At 42.8% G+C, this 20,448-nt stretch overlaps 6 protein-coding genes across 6 annotated transcripts in view; all 6 read left to right on the top strand.

Moving 5' to 3' along the window:
* Positions 1–20,448, top strand: part of LOC139207417 (protocadherin alpha-C2-like) — an 89,410-nt gene that overhangs the window by 17,122 nt on the left and 51,840 nt on the right. The window lies entirely within an intron of this gene.
* LOC139207537 (protocadherin alpha-5-like) lies at positions 219–2,627 on the top strand. The gene has a single exon (XM_070837275.1). It carries the CDS (start codon positions 219–221, stop codon positions 2,625–2,627), a length of 2,409 nt encoding a protein of 802 aa, XP_070693376.1.
* On the top strand, positions 3,583–6,433 carry LOC139207538 (protocadherin alpha-3-like). Its single transcript, XM_070837276.1, has 2 exons — positions 3,583–5,964; positions 6,428–6,433. Exons 1-2 carry the CDS (start codon positions 3,583–3,585, stop codon positions 6,431–6,433), a joined length of 2,388 nt encoding a protein of 795 aa, XP_070693377.1.
* LOC139207539 (protocadherin alpha-3-like) lies at positions 7,250–11,471 on the top strand. Its single transcript, XM_070837277.1, has 2 exons — positions 7,250–9,628; positions 11,442–11,471. Exons 1-2 carry the CDS (start codon positions 7,250–7,252, stop codon positions 11,469–11,471), a joined length of 2,409 nt encoding a protein of 802 aa, XP_070693378.1.
* LOC139207542 (protocadherin alpha-10-like) lies at positions 13,512–16,194 on the top strand. Its single transcript, XM_070837278.1, has 2 exons — positions 13,512–16,052; positions 16,158–16,194. Exons 1-2 carry the CDS (start codon positions 13,645–13,647, stop codon positions 16,192–16,194), a joined length of 2,445 nt encoding a protein of 814 aa, XP_070693379.1. The 5' UTR covers positions 13,512–13,644.
* On the top strand, positions 17,101–19,972 carry LOC139207543 (protocadherin alpha-3-like). The gene is made up of 2 exons (XM_070837279.1): positions 17,101–19,480; positions 19,956–19,972. The coding sequence occupies exons 1-2, from the start codon at positions 17,101–17,103 to the stop codon at positions 19,970–19,972; spliced, it is 2,397 nt and encodes a 798-aa protein (XP_070693380.1).

The following is a 20,448-nucleotide window of genomic DNA, read 5'->3' on the forward strand; positions in this document are numbered from 1 at the left end:
CCGTAACACGTCCAGCAGGTCGCTGATGTGTGGAGGCACCTCCCACATTAAAAGGATCATCATTTTCTCTAGTGCTTTGTTAGGATGAGACGCAGGGCGAAGGGGAATGGATACAGTCAATATACGGGCATATAATCTGGTTTTACGAGCGATGTTTTCGCCTAAGTAAAATCCACGTCAACATCAGGATATATGTTTTGTTCTCGTTGTATGGAAGTATGCATCGGCCGGGAAGAAAGACCTCCATTGGGATTTATCTAGTGATTGTTGTCTTGGAGTATAACTGGGGAGCGGTATCTGGGCAGCTCTCCTATTCCGTCTCAGAGGAGGTAAACCTGGGGACTTCTGTTGGAAATCTCGCCAAGGATCTAAATCTTAATGTACAGGATTTAGAGTCACGTATGTTTCAGATCGTTACTGGATCAAAGAGAAAGTATTTCGATGTGAATTTGAAATCAGGTTTCCTCTACGTCAGTGAAAGAATAGACAGAGAAGAGCTGTGCGCGAAAGCTGCTAAATGCACAATAAATGTAGAGGCTGTGATTAATTCTCCTCTGAAACTTTACCGCGTTGAAGTTAATATTAATGACGTAAATGATAATCCGCCCTCTTTCACTGCTAAATCACAAACTATCGACATAGCAGAGAGCATATTGCCGGGAGCTACATTCCCTGTGCTGTCGGCCTACGATGCTGATGTAGGGAGAAATAATATTAACACATACAAGCTAAGTCCTAATGAATATTTCTCGTTGGCGGTGCACAAAGGAGAGAGTGTGTCAGCCGAGTTAGTCCTTCAGAAAGCATTAGACCGAGAAAAGCAGGCTTTAATTAAACTTACATTGACCGCTGTAGATGGAGGAACACCTCCAAAATCAGGCACCTCTGAGATCATAATTAATGTCTTGGACATAAACGATAATATCCCAGCTTTTACCAAAACATTGTATAAAACAAGTCTTACAGAAAATGCACCACTTGGCAGTACAGTCGTAACAGTGACTGCAACTGACGCTGACGAGGGGACAAACAAAGACATCGTGTATTTACTGAATTCAAAAGATCAGGACCATGTGTTGGACATTTTTGAAATTGATTCAGAAACAGGAATAATAACAGTTAAAGGGAAAATTGACTATGAAACAAACCCTGCCTTCGAAATTCGTGTGCAGGCTGCTGACAAAGGCCAGCCTCCATTAACAGCACAGTGTAAAGTACTGGTGGAGGTGGTGGACCTCAATGACAATGCGCCTGACATCACGGTGACGTCACTGCTCAGTACAGTAAGGGAGGACGCTGAAATTGGTACTGCTGTTGCACTGGTGTCGGTTCTGGACAGAGATGGGGGCAAAAACGGTGAAGTGAAATGTGAAATATTGAATTCGGTTCCCTTTAAGTTAGAGACAAATTATAAGAATTACTATTCTTTAGTTATTGATGGAGCTCTAGACAGGGAACTCATTTCCCATTATAATATCACTATCAAAGCTAAGGATGAAGGTAGGCCCCATCTCTTTAACACCAGTGTGGTTATGATTCAGGTTTCTGATGTAAATGACAACACACCTCAGTTTGCAGAGACTATAATTAATATGTATGTTGGAGAAAACAGTCCAGTTGGGACTGTTTTGAAAGCAGTATCTGCAACAGATGCTGACATTAGTGAAAATGGTCATGTGACCTACTCCTTAGTCAGTGATAATAACTTACTGCCACTCTCTACAATGATAAACATCAACTCAGAGACTGGAGATATAGTCAGCCTGCAGTCTTTTAACTATGAGGAGTTAAAGACCTTCCAGTTCAAAGTTCAGGCCACAGACTCTGGTGTTCCTCCGCTCAGCAGCAACGTGACTGTGAACGTTTGTATCCTGGATGAAAATGACAATAATCCAGCAATTCTGGCGCCCTATTCTGAGCACGGCTCCGTTAACAGTGAGAGCATCCCCTACTCTGCTGAAGCGGGATACTTTGTGGCAAAGATCAGGGCTGTAGACTCAGACTCTGGATACAACGCGCTGCTTTCTTATCACCTGTCTGAGCCCAAAGGAAACAACCTCTTCAGGATCGGAACCAGCACCGGAGAAATCAGGACTAAGAGGAGGATGAGTGACAATGACCTGAAAACTCACCCCTTGGTGGTGCTGGTTTCTGATAACGGAGAACCCTCCCTGTCAGCTACTGTGTCTATTGATGTGCTGGTGGTTGAAAGCGCAGCTGACATCCAGACTCAGTTCAGACATGTGCCCATAAAGGAGGAGAGCTTCTCCTCTTTGAACCTCTATCTGCTGATCGCCATCGTGGCGGTGTCACTCATCTTCCTGCTGAGCCTCATCAGTTTAATAGCCGTCAAATGCCACAGGACAGACGGCACTTTCAGCAGGTACAGCGCCCCAATGATCACCACCCACCCTGACGGGAGCTGGTCTTACTCTAAGTCTACTCAGCAGTATGACGTGTGTTTCAGCTCAGACACGCTGAAGAGTGACGTAGTGGTTTTCCCCGCACCGTTTCCACCTGTAGATGCTGAGCTGATCAGTATTAACGGAGGAGACACTTTTACCAGAACTCAGACTTTACCCACTAAAGAAAAGGTAAGACCATTGACACTGAGTATGTCTCATTGACCTCCTTTTATGTTATTACTGAAGGTGAAATTACACCTGTTTATGCAGCAACATTCAGCTTCACTTAAGTTGGAAATCTTAAGTTTGAGTTATATTAAAAGTCATTGAGGTTGGGGTCAATATTGATAAATGGCTTGATGTACTGTATGTTGTTGATCACCCTTCTGTTGGCTGCCAAACTCTACATATGAGTTTGTATGACGCTGTCCGTGGTGCTGAACGGGAGTTTCTTAATATTCTCCGCCTGCTATCACCATTAGGTGTATTGGTATGCCCCATTCCACAAAAAGAAGCCATGGTTAACTGTGCAATATACTTGTAAGTGGATGTATATCTTATTGTCGAGGACAGAGTGTGGTAAGAAGGGAATAAATAGGAAAGACTTGACATATCTCATTGTCTAACGGGCATATATCTGGTTCTTTGCAACAGCCTTTTCCCTGTAAACATTACAGTGGGCTGTAAAAAGAATGCATGCCTACTCACTCAAAATGGCTCAAGTCGTTGCTTGTTTGACTTGGTTAGTTTTAAGTTATTTTGACTGATTTCATCATTTGGCCTTTACTTGAATATGTCATTTGTTACGAGTGACTTTTCGTATTAATTTGTAATACCTAATCGTCAAAAAAGGGAATCATTTTCTTCCATGTATAACTCCTAAAGAATGAGGGAAAGTATTTTACAGCCATGTTTATAACGTGCAGTTAATCAAAGTTACCACACAGCGACGCTATAGACCGTAACACAGAAATGTTGAGGCTCCTCCCAGAGTAAAAACGTAATGACTGTGGATTTTCATGACAAAGAGACACGGGAAGAGGAGGGAGAGCATTATGGAGCCTTCGTCTATAAGAATAAGAAAATCGAAATAGTGTCTGCAAAAATAGTCACATCTCGTAATTCCACGATAGAAACTCAGTTGTGGATGTATGCTTGGCTCTTTTTCGGTGGAATTATGCCTTTACCGAGTTACAGGAGGTCTATTGTTATATATCTGGCGCTGGTGCTGTTGGATTGTTACTGGGAGGTGGCGTCTGGGCAGCTCTCCTACTCTGTCTTAGAGGAGGTAAACCCGGGAACTAATGTCGGAAATATCGCCAAGGACCTAAACCTCAATGTGCAGGATCTGGAGTCCCGTTTGTTTCGGGTTGTTGCGGGATCTAAGAGGAAGTACTTCGAGGTAAATCTAAAGACCGGATTTCTGTATGTCAATGAGAGGATAGACCGAGAGGAGCTTTGTGCAGAGGAACCAAAATGCACTGTTAGCGTAGAGGCTGTGATAAACAACCCCTTAAAGCTTTACCGCGTAGAGATAGAGATCAGAGATGTGAATGACCATTCCCCGTCTTTTAGGACTAAATCACAAATACTGGACATAGCAGAGAACACCTTGCCTGGATTTAGATTCGCGTTATCTGAGGCAAGCGATGCTGATGTGGGTAAAAATGGTGTTAGTGCGTATAAACTCAGTTCTAACGAATACTTCAGCCTTGCGACACACAAAAGAGGGGAGAGCATATCTCCAGAGTTAGTGCTGCAGAAAGCCTTAGACCGTGAGAAAAAGCCAAATGTGCAGCTCATGTTAACTGCGGTAGACGGGGGAACTCCACCAAATTCAGGCACATCAGAGATTGAAATAAATGTGCTGGATATTAATGATAACGCACCGATGTTCAGCAGTAATCTATACAAAGTTAAGACGTTTGAAAATATCCCGATTGGTACGTCCATCTTCACCTTAAATGCGACCGACGCTGATGAAGGCATGAACAGTGAAATAATATATTCTCTTCGTAGTAAAGATCAGGACCATATTCTGGATGTTTTCAAAATTGACCCTGACACGGGGATCATTTCGGTGAAAGGCAAAATCGACTACGAGGAAAGAAAAGCTTTTGAGATCCGAGCAGAGGCCAGGGACAAAGCCCAGCCTCCTCTGTCTGCTCATAGTAAAGTGCTGGTAGAAGTCATTGATGTGAACGACAACGCTCCTGAAATCACTGTGACATCACTGCTCAGTACAGTGAATGAGGACGCTGGTGTTGGCACTGCTATAGCACTGGTATCCGTTCTAGACAGGGACGGTGGTAAAAATGGTGAGGTGAAATGTGAGATCTTAAACGCGGTTCCATTCAAATTGGAGACAAACTATAAAAACTATTACTCTTTAGTTGTTGATGGACACCTAGACAGAGAGGTAACTCCTCAGTACAATGTGACAATTTCAGCTACAGATGAAGGAAGTCCTCCTCTTTCCAACATCAGTGTTATCACTGTTTATGTGTCTGATGTTAATGACAATGCGCCATATTTCCCACAACCTGTAATAAATGTTTATGTGAAAGAAAATAGCAAAGTAGGAACTGTTATTAAAACAGTTACTGCAATTGATGCTGATGTCAGCAACAATGGTCAAGTGAGCTACTCCTTTTTAGAGAGTGAGAGTAAATCTCTGCCTCTATCCACGATGGTAAACATCAACTCAGAGACTGGAGATATAGTCAGCCTGCAGTCTTTTAACTATGAGGAGTTAAAGACCTTCCAGTTCAAAGTTCAGGCCACAGACTCTGGTGTTCCTCCGCTCAGCAGCAACGTGACTGTGAACGTTTGTATCCTGGATGAAAATGACAATAATCCAGCAATTCTGGCGCCCTATTCTGAGCACGGCTCCGTTAACAGTGAGAGCATCCCCTACTCTGCTGAAGCGGGATACTTTGTGGCAAAGATCAGGGCTGTAGACTCAGACTCTGGATACAACGCGCTGCTTTCTTATCACCTGTCTGAGCCCAAAGGAAACAACCTCTTCAGGATCGGAACCAGCACCGGAGAAATCAGGACTAAGAGGAGGATGAGTGACAATGACCTGAAAACTCACCCCTTGGTGGTGCTGGTTTCTGATAACGGAGAACCCTCCCTGTCAGCTACTGTGTCTATTGATGTGCTGGTGGTTGAAAGCGCAGCTGACATCCAGACTCAGTTCAGACATGTGCCCATAAAGGAGGAGAGCTTCTCCTCTTTGAATCTCTATCTGCTGATCGCCATCGTGGCGGTGTCACTCATCTTCCTGCTGAGCCTCATCAGTTTAATAGCCGTCAAATGCCACAGGACAGACGGCACTTTCAGCAGGTACAGCGCCCCAATGATCACCACCCACCCTGACGGGAGCTGGTCTTACTCTAAGTCTACTCAGCAGTATGACGTGTGTTTCAGCTCAGACACGCTGAAGAGCGACGTAGTGGTTTTCCCCGCACCGTTTCCACCTGTAGATGCTGAGCTGATCAGTATTAACGGAGGAGACACTTTTACCAGAACTCAGACTTTACCCACTAAAGAAAAGGTAAGACCATTGACACTGAGTATGTCTCATTGACCTCCTTTTATGTTATTACTGAAAGTGAAATTACACCTGTTTATGCAGCAACATTCAGCTTCACTTAAGTTGGAAATTTTAAGTTTGAGTTATATTAAAAGTCATTGAGGTTGGGGTCAATATTGATAAATGGCTTGATGTACTGTATGTTGTTGATCACCGGTCTGTTGGCTGCCAAACTCTACATATGAGTTTGTATGACGCTGTCCGTGGTGCTGAACGGGAGTTTCTTAATATTCTCCGCCTGCTATCACCATTAGGTGTATTGTATGCCCCATTCCACAAAAAGAAGCCATGGTTAACTGTGCAATATACTTGTTGTACCAGAACTCAGACTTTACCCATTAAAGAAAAGGTAAGCCATGCCTAATGTTATTAATCTAAAAGGAGTGAATTTTGAGTTAATCTGCGTATCTTTTGTTATATACAGTGTTGAAAAATAATACTTAATTGGGTGGTAAAAGACATTTATTTGCAGTCTCTCTGTTGTTTAAAACGATTAGAAATAGATTAATTTGATGGTCCTTTGTAAGATAAGGCTTCTACAAAGTTGGCAGGTAACTCTGTAGTTTGAAAACACCTATACTACTACATAGTTGAAATAATTTCACTGAGTACTACAGTGTACTGAATGCAGTACTCTACAGTCGCTCTACCTCTTCAGTGCACTGAAACTGCATTGGCCTGCTGTCCATGGTGCTGAAAACTTCTATCCCTGTTGTCTGTATTGAGATGCGGCTGCTGTCTGTGGTGCTGATATTGTGAAGTGCAAATGTTGCAGGTTATATTCCGTGTCTTAGTAAGTGGATGAAGACATTAGCCATGTGAAATAACTACATTAACAGATATTAATGAATAACAAGATGAATTTAGTGAAATGGACTTTTCACCCTGTTGTTATATCAACCAATCCAGTTTATTCAGCATATATATTTCCTATCAATACCGTTTACTATTCTTTATAATAAACTCATCCTCCTCTATTTTGAACAGTCTCTCTGTACACAACAGTGTCAGGAGATGTCGCTAGAGACCATGCAAAAATCTTGTGTTCACGCTTTAAAAACTCCTCCTCTAATCATGACAAAAAAGAAAACGTCATCATGTGGCAGTGCTTTGTGAAAATAGCGTACAGACGAGTGAAGCCCGACAGAGAGAGGACCCTTAGCGAGAATGGATACATAACAACGCTATTTTTGGTGGATAGGCCAAGAGGCAGAAACCTGGACTCGTCTCTTTTATCTAAACAGCGATGGCGGCTCGGGAACAATGGGATAATATTGCGGGTCTGTTTTTCACTCTGCTTTGTCTCGGCGACTGGTCGGTGGCTCAGATATCCTACTCCATTTCAGAGGAGGTGGACAAAGGGACAGCGGTGGGAAATCTCGCTAAGGATTTAAATCTCAATGTGCAGCAACTCCACTCCACTGGTCTTCAGATTACCTCTGGGTACAAAAAACGGTATTTTGCCATAAACCATGAATCTGGAGTACTTTTCGTTAACGAGAGGATAGATCGAGAGGAGCTTTGTCCTAATACGGTAAAGTGCTCTTTAAATATAGAGGCCACATTGAGCAACCCTCGCAGCCTCCATCGAATTGAAGTTGCGATTAATGATATTAATGACAATGCTCCGTATTTTATGGAAGAAATAAGTATAATCGATATGTCTGAATCTTCCTATGTCGGAGAAAGGCACCCACTGCCGATAGCTCATGACGCAGATGTGGGCATTAATTCGGTAAAGACTTACAAATTAAATCAAAATGATTATTTCTCTTTGGATATACAGAGCACTGGTGACCAGAGCGTCTCTGCCGAGTTAGTGCTGCAGAAAGCATTAGATCGAGAAAAACAGGCTGCTATTGAACTCACTCTGACTGCGATAGATGGAGGAAAACCTCCCAAAACGGGCAATTTACAGATTAAAGTCAATGTACTGGATGTAAATGACAATCCACCCGTGTTTAGTAAAACTCTTTACAAGGTCCAGGTCGTTGAAAATGCAAATATTGGCACAAAGTTACTAACACTGACAGCTACTGATTTAGATGACAGTGTTAATGGTCAGCTTGTATACTCTTTCACGGAGAGGGGACGTTTAAACCCTGATGACAAGTTTTCCCTGAATGATATTACTGGGGAAATTACCGTAAAAGGAAATATTGACTATGAGGAAAATCAAGCATTTGAGATGCGCGTTCAAGTACGAGATAAGGGCACTCCTCCACGCAGCGCACATGGCAAGGTTTTAGTCGAAGTTATTGATGTCAATGACAATGCTCCAGAGATCTCGGTGTCATCACTCATGAGTCCAGTGAAAGAGGACGCTGAAATAGGCACAGCTGTTGCTATGGTGACTATCACTGATAATGATGGGGGCACAAATGGCCTGACAAACTGTAAAATTACAGGTTCCGTGCCATTCAAATTAAAATCCAACTATAAAAACTACTATTCTTTATTGGTTGACGGCCCTCTTGACAGGGAAAGTGTTTCCTACTATAACGTATCAATTACAGCGACAGATGAAGGATCCCCCTCTCTGTCGAGCACAAGCGTCATTACAGTTCAAATTTCTGATGTTAATGACAATCCTCCGCGATTCCTGGAATCAGTAATTAGTGTTTATGTGAAAGAGAATAGTCCGCTTGGAACAACTATTCACACACTAACAACGTTAGATTCAGATCTGAATGAAAACGCAAAAGCAACGTACCATTTAATCAACAGTTCACCGAAGACCACATCGATAGCTTCAATGGTAAACATCAACTCAGAGACTGGAGATATAGTCAGCCTGCAGTCTTTTAACTATGAGGAGTTAAAAACCTTCCAGTTCAAAGTTCAGGCCACAGACTCTGGTGTTCCTCCGCTCAGCAGCAACGTGACTGTGAACGTTTGTATCCTGGATGAAAATGACAATAATCCAGCAATTCTGGCGCCCTATTCTGAGCACGGCTCCGTTAACAGTGAGAGCATCCCCTACTCTGCTGAAGCGGGATACTTTGTGGCAAAGATCAGGGCTGTAGACTCAGACTCTGGATACAACGCGCTGCTTTCTTATCACCTGTCTGAGCCCAAAGGAAACAACCTCTTCAGGATCGGAACCAGCACCGGAGAAATCAGGACTAAGAGGAGGATGGGTGACAATGACCTGAAAACTCACCCCTTGGTGGTGCTGGTTTCTGATAACGGAGAACCCTCCCTGTCAGCTACTGTGTCTATTGATGTGCTGGTGGTTGAAAGCGCAGCTGACATCCAGACTCAGTTCAGACATGTGCCCATAAAGGAGGAGAGCTTCTCCTCTTTGAACCTCTATCTGCTGATCGCCATCGTGGCGGTGTCACTCATCTTCCTGCTGAGCCTCATCAGTTTAATAGCCGTCAAATGCCACAGGACAGACGGCACTTTCAGCAGGTACAGCGCCCCAATGATCACCACCCACCCTGACGGGAGCTGGTCTTACTCTAAGTCTACTCAGCAGTATGACGTGTGTTTCAGCTCAGACACGCTGAAGAGTGACGTAGTGGTTTTCCCCGCACCGTTTCCACCTGTAGATGCTGAGCTGATCAGTATTAACGGAGGAGACACTTTTACCAGAACTCAGACTTTACCCACTAAAGAAAAGGTAAGAAAAAAATGCAACTGATTTCATCTGAGGATTTCTTTTCTTTTGTTGATATTTCTCTGACGCACGAAGAACTGACTTTTATTCCATGGTGTGAAAAAGTTAACATTGGTGTGTGGTTTTCTGCTCGCGTCTGCAATTTGGAAAACTCTTTAATGAGAAAAGCTTTCGTAAGACCAGAAATTTGTTGGATTTGATGGTGTGTGGTGCCTGATTATTGAATGTTTTAATACAGTTTGCAGACTCCTCGCTCATTGTAGTCTACATTATATAATAGCAAAAACAATCGTTTTGTAAACTGAAATTACGGTTAATCATGTGGATTCATTTTTTAGTAGCATTTCAGTTGCACTTTTACTAACAGAAAAAAAAGCCTGTGGAATGATTTAGCCTCTCTTGGATACATCTGTTTTACAGATTGTATTCATGCAGTTGTAGCGGATCTCCACGTGGTGACGCTATAGACCGTAACACTGAGAGTTTCTATGTAGTAGTTTCTCGCTCCTCCTAGTTTTAGATGACGATTTGGTTTCATCGGGCTTTGTCACAAAGAGAGAACGAAAGGACCGAGGGAAGATCTCTCATCCATATGGACAATATATAAGACGCAGTCTGCAGTAGCACGTTTTCATACTTGTAAAATTTGTGCCGGGATTTCCTTTCATTGGATGTGCGTTTAAACCATTTAAGGGAATTATGCCCGTACCAATGAGGACGTCTATTGTTTCGTATCTGGTGATTGTCCTGCTGGAGTGTTGCTGGGTAGCGGAGTCTGGGCACCTCTCCTATTCCGTGTCAGAGGAGGTGAATGCGGGGACATCTGTAGGAAATATCGCTAAGGATCTAAGCCTCAGCCTTCAGGATTTGGAATCCCGTATGTTTCAGATTGTTACTGGATCCAAAAGAAAATATTTCGAGGTAAACGTAAAGACTGGTGTTCTCTACGTTAACGAGAGAATAGACCGAGAGGAGCTTTGTGCGAAGGCACCAAAATGCACAGTCAGTGTAGAAGCCGTCATAAACAATCCTCTGAAGCTATATCGTTTAGAAATAAATATACTTGATGTCAACGACAACGACCCGATATTCACGGAAAAATCTCAGTCTATAGACATAGCAGAGAATACACTGCCTGGAATGAAATTCGCTTTGTCAGAAGCTGTCGATGCAGACGTAGGTAAGAATTTGGTTAATGTGTTTAAATTAACACCAAATGAATATTTCTCTCTCGCTACAATCAAAGGAGGAGAAAGTGTGTCTGCCGAGTTGGTTTTACAGAAAACGCTGGATAGAGAGAAACAGCCTGTGATACATCTCACTGTGACTGCTATAGATGGAGGCACTCCACCGAGATCTGGCACGTCGCAGGTCATCATTAACGTGTTAGACATAAACGACAATCCTCCAGTGTTTAACAGTCCCTTATACAAAACTCGCGTATATGAAAACACGCCAATCGGGTCAACAGTGATTACACTAAATGCCACCGATGCAGACGAGGGGACAAACGGTGAGATAGTGTATTCGTTAAGAAGCAAAGGGCAGGATCGTATACTAGAGATTTTTCACATTGATCCCATAACGGGTGTGATAATTGTAAAAGCCAATGTTGATTATGAGGAATATACAGCGTTCGAGATCCGTGCAGAAGCCAATGATAAAGCTCAGCCTCCAATGTCTGCTCACTGTAAAGTGCTGGTGGAAGTAATTGATGTAAATGACAATGCTCCCGAGATCACTGTAACATCATTGTTACATACAGTGAAGGAGGACACCGCTGTTGGTACTGCTATCGCTCTTGTGTCTGTTGTAGACAGCGACGGTGGCAGAAATGGTGAAGTGAAATGTAAAATCTTGAATCAGGTTCCCTTTAAACTGGAGACAAACTACAGAAACTATTATTCTCTAGTCGTTGACGGGGCCCTTGACAGAGAAATTAGCTCCAATTACAACGTCACAATTTTAGCTACAGATGAAGGGACTCCTCCCCTCTCCAACACTACTGTTATTACTGTTCACATTTCTGACGTCAATGACAACTCACCTCGTTTCTCTGAACCTGTGGTTAATGTTTACGTGAGAGAAAACTGCAAAGTTGGAGAAATTATTAAAACTGTGTCTGCATTTGATGCTGACATTGACCAGAATGGCCTGGTGAGATATTCATTTTTAGACAGTAATAGTATTTCAGTGCCAGTGTCTACAATGGTAAACATCAACTCAGAGACTGGAGATATAGTCAGCCTGCAGTCTTTTAACTATGAGGAGTTAAAGACCTTCCAGTTCAAAGTTCAGGCCACAGACTCTGGTGTTCCTCCGCTCAGCAGCAACGTGACTGTGAACGTTTGTATTCTGGATGAAAATGACAATAATCCAGCAATTCTGGCGCCCTATTCTGAGCACGGCTCCGTTAACAGTGAGAGCATCCCCTACTCTGCTGAAGCGGGATACTTTGTGGCAAAGATCAGGGCTGTAGACTCAGACTCTGGATACAACGCGCTGCTGTCTTATCACCTGTCTGAGCCCAAAGGAAACAACCTCTTCAGGATCGGAACCAGCACCGGAGAAATCAGGACTAAGAGGAGGATGAGTGACAATGACCTGAAAACTCACCCCTTGGTGGTGCTGGTTTCTGATAACGGAGAACCCTCCCTGTCAGCTACTGTGTCTATTGATGTGCTGGTGGTTGAAAGCGCAGCTGACATCCAGACTCAGTTCAGACATGTGCCCATAAAGGAGGAGAGCTTCTCCTCTTTGAACCTCTATCTGCTGATCGCCATCGTGGCGGTGTCACTCATCTTCCTGCTGAGCCTCATCAGTTTAATAGCCGTCAAATGCCACAGGACAGACGGCACTTTCAGCAGGTACAGCGCCCCAATGATCACCACCTACCCTGACGGGAGCTGGTCTTACTCTAAGTCTACTCAGCAGTATGACGTGTGTTTCAGCTCAGACACGCTGAAGAGTGACGTAGTGGTTTTCCCTGCACCGTTTCCACCTGTAGATGCTGAGCTGATCAGTATTAACGGAGGAGACACTTTTACCAGAACTCAGACTTTGCCCACTAAAGAAAAGGTAAGAACATAGTCGCATTAAGTACTTGTTATTGCACTCGTTCTATGTTCAGAATTGGAGGTGAAATGCTGCAGTTGTATTCATGTTACTTTTAAGGTCTTTGTGCTGTGTACGTGTAACACAATGAAAAATGTGTCAGTGGTGTAGGTTTATATATCAAACTGTAGCCTCCTTTGCAGTTGTTGATGGTTTTCTCAACAGTGACTGAGGTGCATTGTTGGCATGTGTGACATTTTAGAAAGGGATATCGCTGTCCATGGTGCTGAACACAAGTTTGTATTTGCGGTGTCTATGTACTCTTTAATGCATAAGGCATTGCAAGAAACACATTGAATAATAACACAGAAAGCATACTATACCACACAACAGTTATATTTATAGTTTCACACAAGAGTCTCAAAGGTTGTCATTCTTCAGGAATGTAACTATTGTTTACATGTATTTGCGTCCATTTTTTCTGTTTCCAAAACAGTTGACTAAATGAATAGTTTACTTGTTTTTCCATTATTTCTAAAATATGTTCAAGAAGAATTTAAACTGCTGCCAAACAATGGAACTAAGTGTGAAGTCATGTTGACAGTGTTTCTCCTTGAGACCTGGTTAATGTTTCAGGGGACATTAATGTAGAAGTTGTAGTGATATGATGCGTTTGCTGGAGAATGTAGTTCTTTCAAGTGTCCACATGAGGACATTGTAGACCATCACATTTGAACTTCCTCCTCGGTGGTTCGGGGCTCCTCCCAGATTCACAGGATGATGATGTTTCTCAGGCGATTGAAACAAAGACACGGAGACGGTGGAAGAGAACGATGTGAAGGCGATTTTCGTGTTGCAGTTTAAATTCCTGTCGTGAATTAGCCTACTTAACACCGATTCTTTATTTTTGTGGCGTTAATGAAGGAATCTATATGTACGATTTCTCTCGATGACTGACTGGAAAAATGAATTTACCGAGGAGAGCGAGCTCTGTGTGGATTTATGTCGTGGTCGTGCTGCTGGATTGTTGCTGGGAAGCGGTGTCTGGGCAGCTCTCTTACTCCGTCTCAGAGGAGGTCAATCTGGGGACTGTTGTCGGAAATATCGCCAAAGATCTGAACCTCAATGTCCAGGATTTGGAGTCCCGCATGTTTCAGATCGTTGCTGGATCAAAGAGAAAATATCTGGAGGTAAACCTAAAGACTGGTGTCCTGTATGTTAATGAGAGAATAGATCGAGAGGAGCTCTGCGGCGATGAAGCGAAATGTTCACTTAGTATAGAAGCAGTTATTAATAACCCGTTAAAACTGTACCGTATTGAAATTACAGTTCTAGATGTAAATGATAATTCTCCGTCGTTTCTAAGAACGTCTCAGATAATCAACATTACTGAGAGTACAGCAGCAGGGGTAAAATTTCCCCTGCATCCAGCTGACGATGCAGACGTCGGTAAAAACACCGTAAATTCCTACAAGCTTAGTCAAAATGAATACTTCTCTCTCGCTACACATAAAGGAGACATTATATCTCCAGAATTAGTTCTTCAGAAAGTTTTAGACCGAGAAAAACAGTCTGTGATCAGACTGATACTGACGGCCATTGATGGAGGAACACCTGCTAAATCTGGTAGTATGACTATAATAGTGAATGTGTTGGACATTAACGACAATCCTCCTGTATTCAGTCAAACTCTGTACAAAGCCAGTGTGTATGAGAACGCTAAGATAGGCACATCAATAATAACACTGAATGCTACTGATTTAGATGCAGGCCCAAATGGACAAGTGTCATATTCCTTTAGCGAAGTAGGTCGAGGGAAACAAACTGATGTTTTTGCAATAGATGAAAAAACTGGAATTGTAACAAATAAAAAGAATATCGACTTTGAAGAAAATAATGCTTTTGAGATCAGAGTACAGGCCAGTGATGGAGCTTCCTCTCCTCTCACCTCTCATGCCAAATTATTGATTGAGGTTTTAGACGTTAATGATAATGCTCCTGAAATTTCAGTCACGTCACTGTTAAACACCGTGAAGGAGGACGCGTCCGTCGGCACCGCCATTGCACTTGTTTCAGTATCTGATAAAGACGGAGGAAGAAACGGGATGGTGAACTGTAAGATTTCCAATAATGTTCCCTTTAAATTAGAGTCCAATTATAAGAATTACTATTCGTTGGTGGTGGACGGTCCTCTTGACAGAGAGACCTCTTCTCAATACAATATCAGCCTCACTGCTACTGATGAGGGCAGCCCACCTCTATCCAGCACCAGCGTTATTAACGTACACGTCTCAGATGTGAACGATAACAAACCTCTATTCACAGAAACCATAATCAATGTCTATGTGAGAGAAAACAGTCCAGTAGGGGCAGTTATAAAAACAGTTTCAGCAGCTGATGCTGATATCGATCAGAACGGTCACGTGACCTATTCTTTTTTACAAAGTAGCAGTAACTCATTACCGCTATCAACTATGGTAAACATCAACTCAGAGACTGGAGATATAGTCAGCCTGCAGTCTTTTAACTATGAGGAGTTAAAGACCTTCCAGTTCAAAGTTCAGGCCACAGACTCTGGTGTTCCTCCGCTCAGCAGCAACGTGACTGTGAACGTTTGTATTCTGGATGAAAATGACAATAATCCAGCAATTCTGGCGCCCTATTCTGAGCACGGCTCCGTTAACAGTGAGAGCATCCCCTACTCTGCTGAAGCGGGATACTTTGTGGCAAAGATCAGGGCTGTAGACTCAGACTCTGGATACAACGCGCTGCTTTCTTATCACCTGTCTGAGCCCAAAGGAAACAACCTCTTCAGGATCGGAACCAGCACCGGAGAAATCAGGACTAAGAGGAGGATGAGTGACAATGACCTGAAAACTCACCCCTTGGTGGTGCTGGTTTCTGATAACGGAGAACCCTCCCTGTCAGCTACTGTGTCTATTGATGTGCTGGTGGTTGAAAGCGCAGCTGACATCCAGACTCAGTTCAGACATGTGCCCATAAAGGAGGAGAGCTTCTCCTCTTTGAACCTCTATCTGCTGATCGCCATCGTGGCGGTGTCACTCATCTTCCTGCTGAGCCTCATCAGTTTAATAGTCGTCAAATGCCACAGGACAGACGGCACTTTCAGCAGGTACAGCGCCCCAATGATCACCACCCACCCTGACGGGAGCTGGTCTTACTCTAAGTCTACTCAGCAGTATGACGTGTGTTTCAGCTCAGACACACTGAAGAGTGACGTAGTGGTTTTCCCCGCACCGTTTCCACCTGTAGATGCTGAGCTGATCAGTATTAACGGAGGAGACACTTTTACCAGAACTCAGACTTTACCCACTAAAGAAAAGGTAAGAGGCCTAAAGATTGAACTCCATCAGTCAGTGTATATTTTGTGTATATTTTGTCCTTCACTTTAGCTGCTTTAAGCACAAGCCAAAAAATGTGCAAAGCACACTGTCATCATCTGTAGGTGTTTTAATAGAAGACATGAAACACAACAGTACGTGGTTCTAGTGTGATTCTCTCCTTCATCAGCAGAAGCAAATTATTATTCACTCTCTGGTAAATGTCTATTAGCTTTCCAGTGTCCACAGATTTTGTATATTCTGATGCTGCTTAACGGGAAAGGCGCTCTCCATGGTGCTGATCTCTCCCTACGTTCCTCATTCCTCAGGACGTGCTTGATTTTATGTAGTTATGGTGAACTCGTATTTCATATGCCATGTCTTGTTGTTGGGTCTCCACATTTAAAAAAGAAAATATGTTTAGTATTGTACATACCACAAAACAATATCATAAGCAGGTAAAATAGGGAAAGATTAAGAGCTGAATTATCACCTGGTTTGTAAAGTAGTGTTTTTTAGTACTTTTGGTGGAGGAAGCATATTACTAAGTATGTTCAGCAACAAAATCTAGGAACAGTCAAATATCACCATTCATGTACTCATTTAATCCATTAAAGTTTTTACTTCATAATCAATATACTGTCCCTCTTGCTAGTTATAGCACTGTTCTGATTCATTTCCTCTCCAATTACTTGACTTTTTTACTGCTCTTACTGTTTCGATTTTGCAGTAAACAAATATAATGCTTCATGGAATCCAAACAATCATACATTGCTGATTTATTGTTGGAAAAAAGACCTTAGATCATGGTGTGTGGCTAACAAAGAATCCACTGTGGTTTAGCAAAGTAACGCAAGATGTCGCTGGAGACCACGCATTCAATTGTGTTCATTAATGACCTAAAACTCCTCCTCCACTGTCGGTGAAATAAGAAACAGTCTGTACGTTTCCTATGGGCTGGGTTAGAGAAGCATCTCGTCGTGAAAGATGGTCCATATATGAAGCTTAGTTTGGATACTTTCGCGTTTTTATGGATTAATGACGTTTGTTTGCCCGATTTTTTTTAACGTAACCAAAAGGATGAGTCGTCAACAATATAGAGAGGCCGAATGGATGCTATGCGCCATTCTCCTTTGTTTATCTGACCGGTCTGGTGCTCAGATTTCCTACTCCGTATCGGAGGAGGTGGACAAAGGCACAGTGGTGGGGAATCTCGCTAAGGGTTTAAACATTCATCCACAGCAGCTGGAAGAACGAGGATTTCGGATCGTATCTGGATACAGTAAGAAATATTTCGAGGCTAATTTAAGAACAGGCGTTTTGTTTGTTAACGAAAGGATAGACCGTGAAGAGCTTTGTCCAAGTTTACCCAAGTGCTCCCTGAATATAGAGGGATTATTGAGCCACCCTATGAACATTTATCGCATTGAGATCAGCATTCTTGACATTAATGATAATGCGCCATCATTCCTCGAGCAAACCCATGTGTTTAATATCTCCGAGTCTTCTTCAACGGGAGAGAGGTATCCGCTCCCAATAGCTCAAGATGCAGACACCGGCAGCAACTCAGTGAAAACCTACCAGTTAAGTCCGAACGAACATTTCTCCATAGATGTGAGTAGCGGAGGAGACATTGCCTCTGCCGAGTTAGTGCTGCAGAAAGCTTTAGACCGAGAGAAACAACCCATTATTAAACTAACACTAACCGCTGTAGACGGAGGAAAACCTGCAAGATCTGGCACTATGCAGATTCTTGTGAATGTGATAGATGTTAATGATAACACGCCTTCGTTTAGCAAGCCGCTTTATAAAGTAAGAGTGAGCGAAAATGCACCCATAGGCACAACAATAATGAATCTAAACGCAACCGATTTAGACGAAGGGCTACATTCAGACATCCGATATTATTTAATGAGAAGAGGAAATGTGGACTCACCTGGAAAATTCAGCGTTGTTCCCGAAAGCGGTGAAATCATAGTAAAGGCAAATTTGGATTACGAGGAAAGCAATGCATATGAATTAAGAGTACAAGCAACAGACCAAGGCGCATCCCCTCGCAGTGGTTATTCTAAAGTGCTGATAGAAGTAGTCGATGTCAATGATAATAAGCCAGAAATCACTATAACTTCACTAATGAGTCCAGTGAAGGAAAATGCTGAATCTGGAACGGTCGTTGCATTGGTGACTGTGACTGATAAAGATGGAGGGCAAAATGGCCTTACCACTTGCAAAATTAAAGATTCAGTCCCTTTTACGTTAACGTCAAATTACAAAAACTATTACTCTTTGATAGTTGACGGTCACCTTGACCGAGAGATTGTATCACAGTACAATGTAACCATTACTGCTACGGATGAAGGTAGTCCACCTCTTTCTGGCACCGCTGTAATCACTGTGCAGATATCTGACGTTAATGACAATGCGCCTCGTTTTCCAGAAGCCACTGTAAATATTTACGTGAAAGAGAATAGTAAAGTGGGAGATATTATCACAAGGGCAACTGCTCATGATTCAGATGCAAATGAAAATGCTAAACTGACATATTCACTGATAGATAATTACCCGAAAGGTTTCCCAATTTCATCATTTGTAAATATAAACTCAGAGACTGGAGATATAGTCAGCCTGCAGTCTTTTAACTATGAGGAGCTAAAGACCTTCCAGTTCAAAGTTCAGGCCACAGACTCTGGTGTTCCTCCGCTCAGCAGCAACGTGACTGTGAACGTTTGTATCCTGGATGAAAATGACAATAATCCAGCAATTCTGGCGCCCTATTCTGAGCACGGCTCCGTTAACAGTGAGAGCATCCCCTACTCTGCTGAAGCGGGATACTTTGTGGCAAAGATCAGGGCTGTAGACTCAGACTCTGGATACAACGCGCTGCTTTCTTATCACCTGTCTGAGCCCAAAGGAAACAACCTCTTCAGGATCGGAACCAGCACCGGAGAAATCAGGACTAAGAGGAGGATGAGTGACAATGACCTGAAAACTCACCCCTTGGTGGTGCTGGTTTCTGATAACGGAGAACCCTCCCTGTCAGCTACTGTGTCTATTGATGTGCTGGTGGTTGAAAGCGCAGCTGACATCCAGACTCAGTTCAGACATGTGCCCATAAAGGAGGAGAGCTTCTCCTCTTTGAACCTCTATCTGCTGATCGCCATCGTGGCGGTGTCACTCATCTTCCTGCTGAGCCTCATCAGTTTAATAGCCGTCAAATGCCACAGGACAGACGGCACTTTCAGCAGGTACAGCGCCCCAATGATCACCACCCACCCTGACGGGAGCTGGTCTTACTCTAAGTCTACTCAGCAGTATGACGTGTGTTTCAGCTCAGACACGCTGAAGAGTGACGTAGTGGTTTTCCCCGCACCGTTTCCACCTGTAGATGCTGAGCTGATCAGTATTAACGGAGGAGACACTTTTACCAGAACTCAGACTTTACCCACTAAAGAAAAGGTACGTGTTCTTCAGTTTTCAGTTAAATGCTCTTACTTTAAAAAGACCACGATTTATATATTTCACTTACATTTTTTACTTTAATGGTGTGTACAAAAGTCAACACGGCTTGAAAACAAAGTAATGGAAGTAGTAGTCATAATAGCTCCTCATTTGTCATAGCAATGATGTCCGCTATTAACGTGACCACATATTGTAGTTTATAAATGCACAAAACGTTTCCCATCGGTGATGGAATATAGCCAAATGTTTGTAATAACAGAGAAGACAGAACGCACACACAGATTATGATTTAAAATTCTCAGATCTGAGTCTTTGACAGCTGAATCAGTCTGACAGTACCTGCCCTAAACCCCCCATCAGTACACTGGGTCCATCAGTTTGTAGCCTGAATGTTCAGCGCTCTCCTTGGTGCTGAAATGAGTCTGTGCAACCATTGGTTTTTAAACTCTCTGAATTCCTCTGTTGTTGAACCACAGGCATTTTTTACCAGTAGGATTAGATGATTGACAAATGAATTGGTTAATTTATTCACTTATGTGATGTTCATGCATTATTGGATACACTGCAGCACTTGGACTTGGACTGGCGCCTTAAATTTTCACATTTACGGACATGATAACAAAATATGAAATTCCATGAGACAAAAAGACAACCTTCGATCTTGTTCCCACTCATTGATAACAAATTATGTGCTAACTATTTAAATAACACATATTTTACAATATTGCAAATCACTTGGCTCAATGTCACACACATTCATATTGACTTGTCAGTCATTTACCACATGATGTCGCTGGAGACCATAACTATGATAGTTACAGTACGTGTAAAACTCCTCCCTGCACAGGAAACCTAAACCAGTCTTTGGGCATCAGTTTAAAGAGACGCTGTGATTGTACCGAGATGAGAAAAGCTGCTGCTGCCGCTGGAGAATCTTGTTTGTGACGGATATAAACGTGAACTGGAAAT

Source organism: Pempheris klunzingeri, chromosome 9 (genome assembly GCF_042242105.1).
Source record: "Pempheris klunzingeri isolate RE-2024b chromosome 9, fPemKlu1.hap1, whole genome shotgun sequence".
In the NCBI taxonomy this organism is placed as follows: domain Eukaryota; kingdom Metazoa; phylum Chordata; class Actinopteri; order Acropomatiformes; family Pempheridae; genus Pempheris; species Pempheris klunzingeri.